General features: G+C 38.3%; 1 protein-coding gene across 6 annotated transcripts in view; it reads right to left on the bottom strand.

Annotated features, from left to right (window-relative positions):
- Eya1 (EYA transcriptional coactivator and phosphatase 1) overlaps positions 1–13,240 on the bottom strand; it is a 313,994-nt gene extending 300,754 nt beyond the window's left edge. For 4 of the 6 annotated variants that reach the window (XM_047552207.1, XM_047552224.1, XM_047552216.1 and 1 more), the window contains exons 1-2: positions 13,144–13,240; positions 2,486–2,593 (exon numbers count right to left, since the gene is read on the bottom strand). In XM_047552207.1, coding sequence (XP_047408163.1) covers positions 2,486–2,518 — 33 coding nt within the window. In that variant the 5' untranslated portion in view covers positions 2,519–2,593; positions 13,144–13,240. Of the gene's footprint in view, positions 1–2,485; positions 2,594–13,143 lie in introns of those variants that run through there. The other 2 variants (XM_047552267.1, XM_047552252.1) reach the window with 2 other exon arrangements.
- Between the last annotated feature and the right edge of the window lie 282 nt (positions 13,241–13,522).

Below are 13,522 nucleotides of genomic sequence, written 5' to 3'. Positions count from 1 at the left end.
AGAGTCATCAGCAAGTGTAATTCTGTAAGCAAAGGGCTACACAGTGCAAGAAAGGAAGAGTCATAAAACAGCAAAGCTGGAAAGGACATCAGTTAGGTTACACGGATTTCACTCTTCTCATTTTACAGATGCAAAAATCGAAGTTCTCAAAAGAAGTGCTTAAAATAAAAAGTTTTAAAAGAATATATATGACGGACACCACTCATCAATGGCAAAGGATAATCTCCTGATACCTGCAGCAACATTGATCAGTCTGACAGAAATAACACTAAATGAAAGAAGCCAGAAACAAAAGAAGACATGGCATGAGGATTCTAGTGTCTGTGATCATTTGGAACAACAGGCAAAATTGATCAAAGGTGAAAGGGACTGGAACCATGCTTGCCTGTGTGCCAGTGTGGGCACTGGAGGAGCACTGAGTGAGAAGGGACACAAGAGGACTTGCTGGGGGGATGCAGATGCTCTTTGTGATAGGGTTTGGGTTACACAGTTTTGTGCTCTCAATAGGTTAACAGAAATGCTGTTAATGGATCAGGCTGCAAAATACTCTTGTGTCCGCTCTCTACAGTTGAGACATTTTATAAGAAATCACCTTGAAAGATGAATGCGAGGAGCAAGGGCAAACTTGATCATATTTGGAAACATAAGCAATTTGGGTACTAGTCTAAGACATCATTCAATCCTTTTTTCCTGAGTAACCTTAAAGTTTTTAGCTAAGTTCCAGGTGTTCTTCCCATCTTGAGTCTCATCCCCCACCCCCCGCCACCTTCCTATGGGAAAGAAAAACCCTGCAAGGTGAAGGATGGAGCCCTAAAGAACCCACCTAAGGCCTCCACACAGGGACCTCTGAAGAAATGGTTGAGGTTCGTGGTTGAATAGGCAGGAGCTTAATCTCCAGGAAACAGTTTCTTCAAATCACACTACAAGGTGTTTGCTCTCAAGAAATATTTCTCCCAAGTTTTGTGCCTCTAGGACAGTCACCTACCTTTCAAGAGCAAACCTGCTTGATTCTCACATAACTAAAAAATCTAAATGGTAAGCAATTCCATTGCCCACTAAACATGTCAAAGTAAATTCTCTTAATCTTTACATTTTTTAACTATTTTTTATTGCTCTCAAATCTTAAATTCTTAAATTAGAATGGCAAAATATGAAATACCAAAAGAAATATTGACAACTTTTCTTTGCAGATGCTATTAAATTCGTGGGTGATTTTCTAACACATCAACTTGATTTCTGTCTAAAGTAAAGCTACATAGAAGGTGGCAGTAGGTATGAGGTCATTTGTGAGCTTGTTTTTTATTTATTTTATATACACCACAAAAACATTTTCAATATAATAAAATAAAATATCACAGAGCCATTAACAGGAGTTTATACAAACTAACAAACTATACAAACTAACAAACAGGTTGCTCTTGCTGTTTAGGGTATAAGCTACACCACACAAAGTGATCTCAAAGTGCTTTATGTGAATTAGCTCACAAGATGACTTAGAGGATCCATAAAATAGCCTCAGTAATTGCATACAGTATGACAGTGAACCTACCATGCTAGCACTTGACTATTTGGGATTAAAATCCTCATCCATTAGCAGTTACTGCTTATTGCATAACACCAATAGGTCTTGTAAAACACACATTTACAGGAACCACAACAGCATTACTAAAGATCACACTTCAGGCTTGTGATAATTCTATTGTGAACAAAGCCAAGTTATGAAACCTTATGTCTGAAAGTATCAGATCTGAGAATCTGAAATGAAAAGTTACACATGCCACCCCAAATATTGCTCTGGACATTTTCCAAGGAAACAACTTTAACTCACTGAAAAATGGTTTTTAAAAATTAAAATTCACTGAATTATTCAGGTTCTAAATAGCTCAGAAGTTATTTATAAGATTACCTCTAACTGGAAATAGTCATTTATGACCCAAAGGAAACTTTTCTTTCTGATATAAACTTGAGGAAAATTTCTGAATTCTTTCTCTTCTGCATACAATATAAACAAACAAAATATACACAGGTTTCTTGATTCAAAGTCCATTCAAGAGTTCATCAAACTGTGAAACTTCTACAATAAACCATACATTTTAAATATACATACACATATGTTCATAAAACAAATACAAAGTCAAATGTAGACACTAATTTCAAGTTTTGTGAGACAAATATATGTTTTCCCTGAGGCCAAGGAACATGGAAGCCTTAAAATTATGTTATGTATATTGGTGTAATTACATAATACAAAAGGTTGGCTTTTACCTCTATGTCTCTCCTTTTGATAACTGATACCTCTAAGAAAAAATATAAATTAGGTTAGGCTGATGAAACGGTGCACTACTTAATTCATAAAGTTCAAAATCATTAAAAATTGGTAAAGAGCTTTTGAGAAATTTCCAGACACTCAGGTTACAACAAAAATAGTCATTACGATTTTAAAAGTAATAACTCTTTCCTTAGGACTGACATTCTGTTTACTTACAGACTGTCCATTTATCCCCCGGGTGTCTTCCATTGAAGACTTCTTCTTCTGAATTATATATGGGCTATTAGCTACACACCTCTTCAAAGGGCTCCAACGCCCCTGCGCCTGTGAAGAAGAGAGCATCAAGCAGCCATATTAATTGTGTGGTATGAAATTAAGAACTGCTCTGTACATCTGCAGCTTTCCATTGACTAGCATGTATACACAAGTCAAGAACGCTTACCTTCATTGAATGAATCTTTAAAATAAATATTATGGGCTCACTGTTTATCACAATTTACATGAGCCAAATGTGGCCAAATTATAGCTCAGTTGTGCCTGCTGTCAGCAGCTGCAGCCCAAGAGGAAAAAAAGAAAGATGGCGGTGGGGGGGGCAGCTAAAGAGCTTTCCACACACATTATTTCTGAGCCAGCAGTACAGAGCTTTTTTTTCTCCCCCTGTTCTTTTTGCTTTTTGAATTCAGTTTCTCCCTGCTATCTATCAATGTCAATTGTCCCACAATGCAAAGAGGAAATACTAACAAAGAAATATGATTGTAGTCTGAGCAAGGATGAAAGAGAGAACACTAGGGTTGAGTGTTTTACCCTCAGGGCACGGATATTATTAGACCATTTCTTAGCAAGTTTACATTCAGTCACAGTTTCATGGTTGATCAATTCTGCACCTTCAGAGACTCAACACCTTCAGGAAGAATGGGTTTGGGGGAAGTTTTAAAGCATGGTCAATAAATGTAGTCTTCAAGATATATTCTACATTTAACTATTTTCCAAAAAAATAATGATTTAGCCATCTAGATGCCCATTGTAATTTCCTATCTTTCAGAATTAATTTTCATGTTCCTGCTCATATGAAAAATTCCAAAAATACCCTGAGGTTTTCATACTTGGGCTCGACAGTCTCATATAAACTCAAATGCAAAAATGTAAATATACATTAAATGCACATAGAATTTTAAGCAAAAAAATATGATCTTAATATTATCCCAAAATGAAACTGCACAACAGAGGACAAGTAGTAGTTTAACTTTGATATCACTTATTGTGAAGATATTTGAATTTCTGCATGACAGCATAGTAGGAAAACAATAAAAGTGGAAGCTAAGAGATCTGAATTCTGGTTCTGACTATGTTACTAAAGAGTTGAACGATTTCATATAAATTATGTGGGCTCTCCAAATCTCAGTTTCCTCGTCTGTAAAATGAGAGATTTCAACTGGATAATATCTTACAGCTTTATAGATCATATAAATATTTTATATTGTATAATAAAAATATGATTTGCTTACATAATTTCTCATAAAATATTCCAAGCATAGTTCATTTGAAAAGTAATTTTAGAATGCTGGAATAATTCTCACATTTATTTTTCTCACAATTATCAGAGCTGCAGAACATAGGCCTCATCCTTTTTCAACACAGAGGTGATGCTTCTTGAACAATATAGGATTCATAAATAATGAGATTCTTAAGATATGGAGAGTTCTTATAGAAGTTCTGTGTTTTTGAAATTTTACCAAGAAATAATTTCATAATTTCAAGTTTTATGAGTAAATAAAAATCATGTGGATATATTTATGTCTGTTATGCTGAGAAAACAGAACATAGCACAATATTTTAAAATGCACAAATTTCAAAACTGAATCTGAAAACTCACCAACATTGCTTTTAGAGGATTCCCTGCATAATTAGGCAAAAGATGGTACAGAATAAAGTAGACTTTTCTCATTGCTTCAGATACTCTCCAGAGGCACATTAACTTTTCTAGGCACTAAGGTAAACTTTCAAGTAATGATAATAATCCTGCCTCATAGTGGTAAAATGCTTTGCAGTTTACAAAGTGCTTTCACGTAAATTGCCCACAGTGCACCTATATAAGGTTCGACAAACTCCAGGCTCAGGCCTCACAGAAGGGAACAGGCCCAAGACAAAGACCCCTCTGATTTCCCATAAATTCCCATCCTCTCCATACCTGTCCTGTGAACCTGTTTCAATCAAAATCCATATATTTGATATTCCAGGATTATTTCCCATGTGTTTCTTCTCCATATTTTCTTATTGAACTTACTGAACAGTTTAAGGTATTAAGAATGGTCAAATTACATGAACATGAAAGGTATTTCATTTGTAATTTTATTTTTGCTGAAGATGAAACTATTCTGTACTAAATAGCATGTTTGTTATTGTTCCCTGGCCTAAAAAGAAAAGACAGAGATTATTGGGAAGTCAAAACAGTCAGCACTCATCTACTGCAGGTAGATGTCTCCAGCAAAAAAGTCTACCACTCAAAAATCAAAAAATTGCAGAGAGTCATGGACTTTATTTACAAATCCTCCACTGCTTGCTAAATCAGCATAGTTGTTTCCAGATTTCTACATGTCAATCCAAACCATGAAATATATGACATGACTGAGCCTACTGATATTTAGAAGCCTGGCTCTGGCAAACCCTTAATTCCCTTGCTGGACTTGATCTTTCATGGTTTATAAATAAGCCTGCTTCCATTATAGCACTTATCTAGTGGGACTGCAATTATTTCTCTACCTGTCTCTGCCTCACTGCAGTTCCATGAGGCCTAGGACTAAGCCTTACTTTCTTGTCCTGGTCACATATGGCACTCATTAAATATTCTGAATGAAGGAATAAATGAATTAATGAATGAATGAGTGTTGTTAATACATGATAACTTTTGAATACATATAAATTCTTGTAGAATTCAGTGACCAGTTAAGTGGTCATGCTATTATTCAATCATCTTCCAAGGCATCCATCAGCTTTCTCACCCCAAACATTTGTTTTAGGTATCCTATGAAATGGGCTCACTCAAAAAACAAGTGACTTGATTGATGTCCTACTGACCTGACCACCCACCTACATATATAGAATGGCTATTCATAAAACTGTATAGAGCTACATGTAAGCACATATGGAGATGGACTTAGAGGTGGACTTGCCAGGCTCTCTGTTTAAATCTAGGAATGGTTCCTAGAAAAGTACAAGAATGTCCAGGAAGGTTAATGTTTTAGGAGGTTCATGGAATAGCAAAGGCAGGAGACTTGGTCTCAGGGGTTTCAGGAGGGAAGTCCAGTGGCCATTATTCCTTTAGACACCATCTCAATACTCACCCTGAAAAAGTAGAGAATTGAATTAATCACCCATTTGTGCATTTACCCAAAATTGCCAAATCCTTTATCCCCTCCAGAGTTCACCATAACAGGACCCTGCAGAAGTAGGTGCCCCTTAGAATTGTACACAGAAGCCCACCCTTTCATTGGCCACTGAAGCGCAAGTTTCCATCATCATGAACAGGGTGTCTGAGAGGCATTCTGAGACCCTGTCTACCATTTCCAAGACTCTAGACTGGTTATACACTATGAGCATACAGGAAAAGCCTAGAAGCATCTTCCTGAAATGTACTTCTCCGTCTCCTTAAGTACAAAGAAAAGATCAACTAAGCAAAACATTGAGACATAGTTGCACAGTGTTAAGATGGACAGGCATTTAAATATCGCTTGACTATTCATATTTTCTAGCTGTATAAAGACCACCTAAGAAGTTGTTCTCTGAAGGTGATAATGGTAGGCAGCCCTTTCCAAGGCCACTGCAGCCCACAGAAGAGAGAGCAGGGGCCTCCACAGTTCTACCTGGGGGAGCCCCTGACCTGCATTCCCAGTCCGAGGTCAGCTGCTTGCCTGGGCATCTGCTGCTGAGAAGCACTCAGCAGGTAGCAAGAGGAATGGTAGCAGGCTTCCCAGGGTGAGGAAGGAACAAGAAGTGATGGCCCATTTGAACTGGGCTTTCAATGCCTGAAGTAACTATGCCTTCTCCAACCTTCCAAGAAACCCAGCTAGGGGATGTGGGGAGGAAAGCTCACTGCTAGTATTTGCTGATGAAAGAGAGGGCTTTAGAAAGCAAAGTTCTAGATCATTGACTTCATTCTAGATTTGCTAACTTTGTTAGGCAGACTCACCCAACACAGGATTAATAGAAGCTTTAGGAACTTCCTTGCATTTGCCACTCCTAGGGGAGTTTGGTGGGAGGGAATTGAAATTAGTGAATACACATTGGCAAATAAACAGTGGTAAGTAAACATACTTGTGCTGATAAAAACAAACTCTACAAAAAAGCAAACCAAGACTACAATCTGACAAAAATTTGCAATCACACAAAATCAGCCTTGGGGGCCCAGACATATTATGAAGTTGGGTCCCAGAGATGGTATTACGTATTATAATTATTCCAATAGAGCTCAATGATGCATATCTAGAAGTTATATTTCATGTCAAATGCAAGCAATAAGCTTACTGAATTTCCAAATACAGAATACAGAAACTTTAAAGCACACAAGAAAAAACATCTATTCTTCTCCTTTACTGTAAATTCTCCCTGGGCTGCCAGTCTTTCTCCCCAGTGCTACAAACAGCTCTTGCTACTTAAAAAAAAAAAAAAAAAAAAAAAAAAAAAGGAATTTAATACCTCTGAATTTAAAGCTTTCCAAATTCAGTAAGATACACTTCACCCCACACAGGCACTATTCTTTTTCTACCCATCACCTAAAGCCAAGCCATTGATAAAATAGCACTCCATCTTATATGTAAACATTATCTTTCTTTTATTTTAGTTCTAGTTATCACAAATATTCTATTTTCACAGCAAAACATTAGAAGAAGTTGAAATAAGTGTGTGTGTGTTACACAGATGTGAAGTAGATAAAGGGTCAAGTCAGGCAAACCCTTAGGACCACCTTTCTAGAATGAGGAAAAATGGGGTAGAGGTGGAAGTGGGGAATAATATGATAGGGAAGAAAATATTTCTTTTTTATTTTAACATCATATGTGCTTTAATTTTTCCTGCTGGTTTTGAAAAATGGGTTATATTTTAGATGGCACATTAGTCATCTCTAATGAAGCAGAGATCCATCAGGCACTGTTAATAACTTGTGGCTCCTTGGATGGAAGAGTATTTTCATTACAACACACCATCTCTTTACTCTTTGCCTTCTCATCAAGTGTTGAGTTTGCTAACATTCCTGAGAAATAGAAGGAAACTAGTGATTGAACATGGCTTTATGGAAAAGAAAAGGGCCATTCTAAAATATGTCCCCAGAAGACTACAACTACAGATTGAATAAACATATCAAATCAAGGCGTCTCTAAGAACATTTACTAACAGAAGTCTGCAGTGAAATGAACCATTGGATAAATGACCTCCAGAGACCTGCTCAAGTCACTATTCCAAGGCTCCAAGAGCCACAAGCACTGTGTCTGTCACCTCTCCTTTGCTTTTCCCACCTTCGTAGGAAATTTGGTTATATCAAGGAAAACTGAGATTGGGCATACTCAGGAACATCACACTCAAAACCCTATACTCATTGCTCTTTCAAAGGGCACAAGAGTACATCTCAAGTACAGAAGTTATTTCTAAAAACCAATTTGTTCTTTACTCTGGTGAAAGTCTTACATTGCTGAAGAAGTGATTTTCACAGAAGAAATGTCTACACCAATTTTCTATTGTAGATTTTCCAGTTACTTACTAGTACTGCTGATTTGAATTTTATAATGTGAAGTCTGACCAATTCTTTACAGAATTTCTAAATAAAATATGATCATATTTCTTTTATTTTTTGATTGAACATAATTGTACATATTTATGGGGGACAATATAATATTTTGTTATGTGTATACATTGTGAAATGATCAATTCATGGTAATTGGCATACCCATCACCTTAAACATTTATCATTTCTTCATGGTGAGATCATTCAAAATCCTCTCTTTTAGATTTCTTGAAATATATACTATATTATTATTAGCTGTAATCACCCTACTGTGCAATAGAATTGCTTCCACCATCTGTGACTTCCTTCTAACTTCAGATGAAGAATGGGAGGCAATTAGACAATCAAATGAGCTGACACTAATTAGGAAAATGATGATGTGTTTATGAGGTAACCAAAGTTAAATTCAAATGATATTTTCAAGCACATTAGTCCTACAAATTATTTTAATATAGCACTTACTTCATTAACAATGTTAAGAAAACTCTAAATAAATGCTGATTGACAGTGATTGGTGATACACTCATGAGAGATTTGAGAAACAGTGGTATATGCTGTATTGCTACATGATAATCACAGCCCTATAAATCCAATAGGAAATCCAGGTATCCACGAGAAAATATTCTAAAGCACAATATTGCAGGATAAACATCTGAAATTTCATGAGGTTGATGTATTGATTGTGCTACATCTAAATTTAGGGTATCCCTAGGCTCCCATCTTTGCTTTCTGTATACAATGTAACATAGAAACAGTTTCCCAGTCTATTAGAACCTCCCTTTCAGTTTGTTTAAAATGCTCCAGAATAACTAGTAAAAACAAACAAGAACCTGGCTCCATTCAGTGGTTGTTTGCTGCTGTTCAAATAGAGCAACTACCCCTCAGTGATGAATATTCTTACTTTACTCAAAAGAAAAAGAAAGTATATGAAATATCTACTCCTTTGTCTGGAAAGATCTACCACCACACCAACGCACCTAAAGATGTCAAAAATACACTGCAGTCACAACCTACTGTAATCTGAAATGAATTCTACATTGCTGAGCTTCAGTTTCTTAAAAAAAATACAGTAAGGGCAGACTGTAATAATAAATTTATTTTTAAAAATTTTTAAAAATACACTGCAAAACTCATCCATAATGGAAAGCTGCACAATGCTTCCCAGGAGCCAGAGGCAGGGTGTGGATGAACATCACAGGAGCAAAAGGAACTTTCTGGGGTATTGAAAATGTACTATACCTTTAAGGTAGCAGTTTCATGGATACACACAATTATCAAAATTCATTGAGTTATATGCTAAATAAAGTTGATTTTTTAAAATATGCCACAACTTATATTTCCTATGAGTTGTCAACCTCTTTTTTCTAGAACCTTCAAGAAAGCAGTAAACTTTTTACAGTGACTGGCTCCTTCACTGGGCTCAATAACTAGCTCTTATCCCTCCAATTCAAACATGATATTAGCACTGATCCTTGTTCAGATGTTCATCCACCAATACTCACCTCTAATGCAGGTGACATTTACTCATAGTTGAATCAATAGTGTGGGTTCAACAACCAATAATGTTCATATTTAGGTGTAGAAGTGAAGAAGGGGCTGAAAACATCCTCAATATAAGAGGTGAGGATTTGAACACCTATAATGCTCTCTAATATTAAGATTCAACTGATAGGTTAACAATTGATAGGACTGAAGGGTTGATCAATTGATCCTGAAGGGTTTTTGTTATTTAAAACAGATGGGTTTGATGTTCAGTAATACTCTGGGTCAAATTTGTAAAGAACCTGTTCTGTGCTTAGCCTACAATAAATTCAGTAGAAAATAATGAAATGTAGTTTCATTTATAAAAATGAAATGAAAGTATATTTATTGCTCAGATTCATGCCATGTCTTTTTTTTTTACTGCTAAAACTCAAAAGTGACTCCAACCATAGAGGCATAGATGTCAATGTCCAATTCATTAGGTAATTTCTTTCATACAGGGGACCCAAATTCAGCATCAGACTTTAGAATTAATGCATACTACATGCGCCAGTTTAGGAGGAACTAGATAATAAATGACTCCCTACTCTATTCTAGAACTATCCCTTAGACTCTAGACAAGCATAACTAAAATTTAGCAAAGCAATTTCCTCATTTCCTGGATGCTGACTCTTACTTTTAGTTGCTTCTTGACCAGAGTAAGGATTGTCTGATGGAATCAGACTGCAGGAGTGCAGTCTCAGAGGCCAAAAAACCAAAAATAAAAAGACAGTAATGGAGAAAGCATTAAGCTGTCAGAAAAAGAGGTACTGACTCAGGGTTTCTTTAGATTTCACTCTTTCCTTAAAACCAAAGGAAAACTTACATTAGGGTAAAGCTAGAAAGGTTTAAGAAATCTGTCTCTCCTCAATTGCATGAGAAAACAGTTGATGGGTGGCATAAGGTGATGGAAATATACCCAGCATGGGATGTTGTGACGAGGCCACAGAAGGAAGTCGTGGAATTCAAATTTCCATTTAGGGCAAAAATCATCTGAAACATCCTTGGCAGCTAGCCAACCTGCTTCTGTGTGAACACTTCTCAAGATAGAAATTCACCCTCTTGTCAAGCCATCTGGTCCTGAACTGTAAGGTTTCATCTCTGGGAGGTTTTTCCTTATATTAAACTAATAAATGGACCCATCCACGCCCTCTTCTCTAGGGTCATTTTTTTTTCTTCTGAACCGATGCACACATGTTTTGGCATCCTCTTATTCAAAATATTCCTTGAAATATTTGAAGATTATGATGATAACTCCCAACTGCTCCCCTCTCTAGGTACAAAACCTTCTAGCTTTTTTGAATGAATTACTTTCTGATTGCTCTCCATGGGGTAGGACTGTTGATCAATGACTTGTGGATCTGAACACTATTGATATTTTCTGAACTTATGGACACTCAAAATCTTCTTCAAAGAACCCATTTTTAAGACATAATTTCTCTGTTCCATATTTGGGGAATGAATTCATCCCTGTGAAATTCTCATCTTGTTAGTTCCTGCCTATCAGTCAAGCTCACCCAGATTCTCTTTGACTCATGATTTGATAAGCCAGTGACTAAGATAATTCTAGTCTTGTGCAATGTGCCAGCTTATACCCCAATCCTTTAGCTTTCTCTTTTGAGTCACTGATAAAAGTGATAAGGGGAGAAAACCCAAAGCAGAGCCAGTCCTGATGAATCACAGTAAAGAAAAAACTTACTGAAGACTTGAGGTAGGAGGATAATGATTTGAGTCTGTAACTCTGAGGCTTATCAACTTTATAACCTCGTCAGGATAGGGGGATCTCTAAGTCAGTTTCTTCATCAGCACAATGGATGGAGAACATTAGCAATGCATCCTACACATAGTACATGCTTAATAAATGTGTGCAAGTGGATGATATGCACTCTAAAAGAATGAAAGAGCATAAAACAATAATGTAATATACTTTTCTCTAGTTTTTTGATCCAACTATTGTTAGCTAGATCATGTAAGTTAAATGGACAATTAGATATTTTTAGAAGCTTCATTTCAGGTCACCACACTAACAATTAGTAAAACAATATTGTAGCTCGCTTTCTCTTTAATTACCTTTTGCAAACATCCTGTCTCTTTTTTTATGTATCTGCTAAACAATCAGATTTCATTTTTTTCATAGCTTTTACTTTGTAACCTGTCTTAATTAGCATTGTCCTCTGCCTTCTCTCCATCAGGTGTTCCTGGTGGTGAAACACATTAGAATGTGCTGTCTCCTGAGCAGAAGACCGGTCTGATTTATTCTGATTTGGTCTGATATCCAAATTCCAAGTTCTTTCTTATTTAGGCCCCAGCTACCATCCCAGCTGCTCTCTCTCTTTCTCTCTCTCTCTCTCTCTCTCTCTCTCTCTCTCTCTCTATATATATATATATATATATATATTATATATATATGCGCCCTGGACCAGTTTTCCTCACCTGCTGCTCCCTGCACCTGCTAGACATCTTCTAGATGTCACTGGGACCAACAACTCCCCTCCAGGCAAATGCTTCATCTAGACTACTACATGATGTCCAAGATTTATCCAGTCCATTTTTCCCCAAAGCCTTGCACACCTAGTCTGGTTTTTGTTTTTGTTTTGTTGTTGTTGTTTTTCCCATCAGACAACAAGTCACTTTGGGTGGCCCACCAGACTCTGCCTTCAGAGCAGAAACCATTTTTTATGCATATAGCATGTTGCCTGGAACACTGCTCATCTCCCAATATCAACTGAATGAACAGCTCAGAGCTAGAGACACAGGACTTAGGGTGCTAAGGACTCTGAATAGGAGGGGAGAATGCCTACATGGCCAACGTGGGCATCCCTCTCCTTCATTATTCCTGCACTTCTTTCTTTGCGAATTACTGATTCTTTTGAAAGTATAATCAATTCACACTTTGAGACTGATTTGAGTCCATCTTCCACTCCATTTTTTTAAAGAAGCTTATGTTTTATAAGGGAATGTATCTAGCTAGCTTTCACCAGTCTGGCTACCATGAAAAAGAAGTGAGGTGGGCCTTAGTTAACACAGAAAGCAATGAATATTGTTTACACAATACACATTATTCCCACCCACTCACCCATCCCAATTCTATGGAAGATAAAGCAGAGATCTTGATTATTTTTCCTTCCGTTCCTAATTATTCATGGAAATATTTCCCCCACACTGTGGACGCCTCCAATTCGTCTGCTACTTCTTTCAATTGGCCTCTTTGATTTGAATCAACCAAACCACTTCTGACCAAAGGAAGGAACTACCGGGGCCAGAAAGCGCTAAAAATAAATATCAGCTTGCCCCTAATGCCCCCCAAATGTTTCCTATTACTGGAACTTCGAGTGCAAGCACATGTCTAAGACAGTAATCACATCAAATAAGGCCAAGATGACTCCCTCACCACCACCCCCATCCCCTGACGTCCCAATCAGCCATCACCTTCCCGACGGAAAACAAACCAGCCCCAGACACATCCCTCCACGTGCAGCGTCCTAATAGAGCCAGGCAGGGGGGCGACAGCGGCACCTCGCGACTGCTGCCCCCCACTGTTGCGCGCCCTCCTGAGCCCTTTATAGGTGGCTTCTGATACCTGGCAGCAGTGCCCTCCACCGAAAGGCGGCCTCGGAGGCGGCCCAACGGGCCGGCGCTGCGCTCGCCGGGGGACCCGGGCTGCGCCCCCTCCGTGGTCCCCGGGCGCCGATCGCCGCCCTCTTCGCCCTTGGGGCCGTGGGCGTCCGCCGCCTGGGGCTCTCGCCGCTGCCACGGAGCCCGGGAGTCAGATTTAGTTTCACAACAGTCTCCCCGTCACCGCAACCCAACTGGAGGCCAAAGCTGGCGGAGCGGCCGGGCAGGGGCGGGCTCGCGGCCGCCGCGGTGCGAAGGTGGGAAAAGGGCGCGAGGGGCGGGTGGCCAGGACAAGGGCCCAGCGGCTGGACTTACTCGTGGCACAACTTCGGCGACGCGGGGCT

Source organism: Sciurus carolinensis, chromosome 1 (assembly GCF_902686445.1).
Source record: "Sciurus carolinensis chromosome 1, mSciCar1.2, whole genome shotgun sequence".
Lineage (NCBI taxonomy): Eukaryota > Metazoa > Chordata > Mammalia > Rodentia > Sciuridae > Sciurus > Sciurus carolinensis.
The sequence above is the reverse complement of the archived record's forward strand: the minus strand, read 5'-3'. Positions and strand labels throughout refer to the sequence as shown.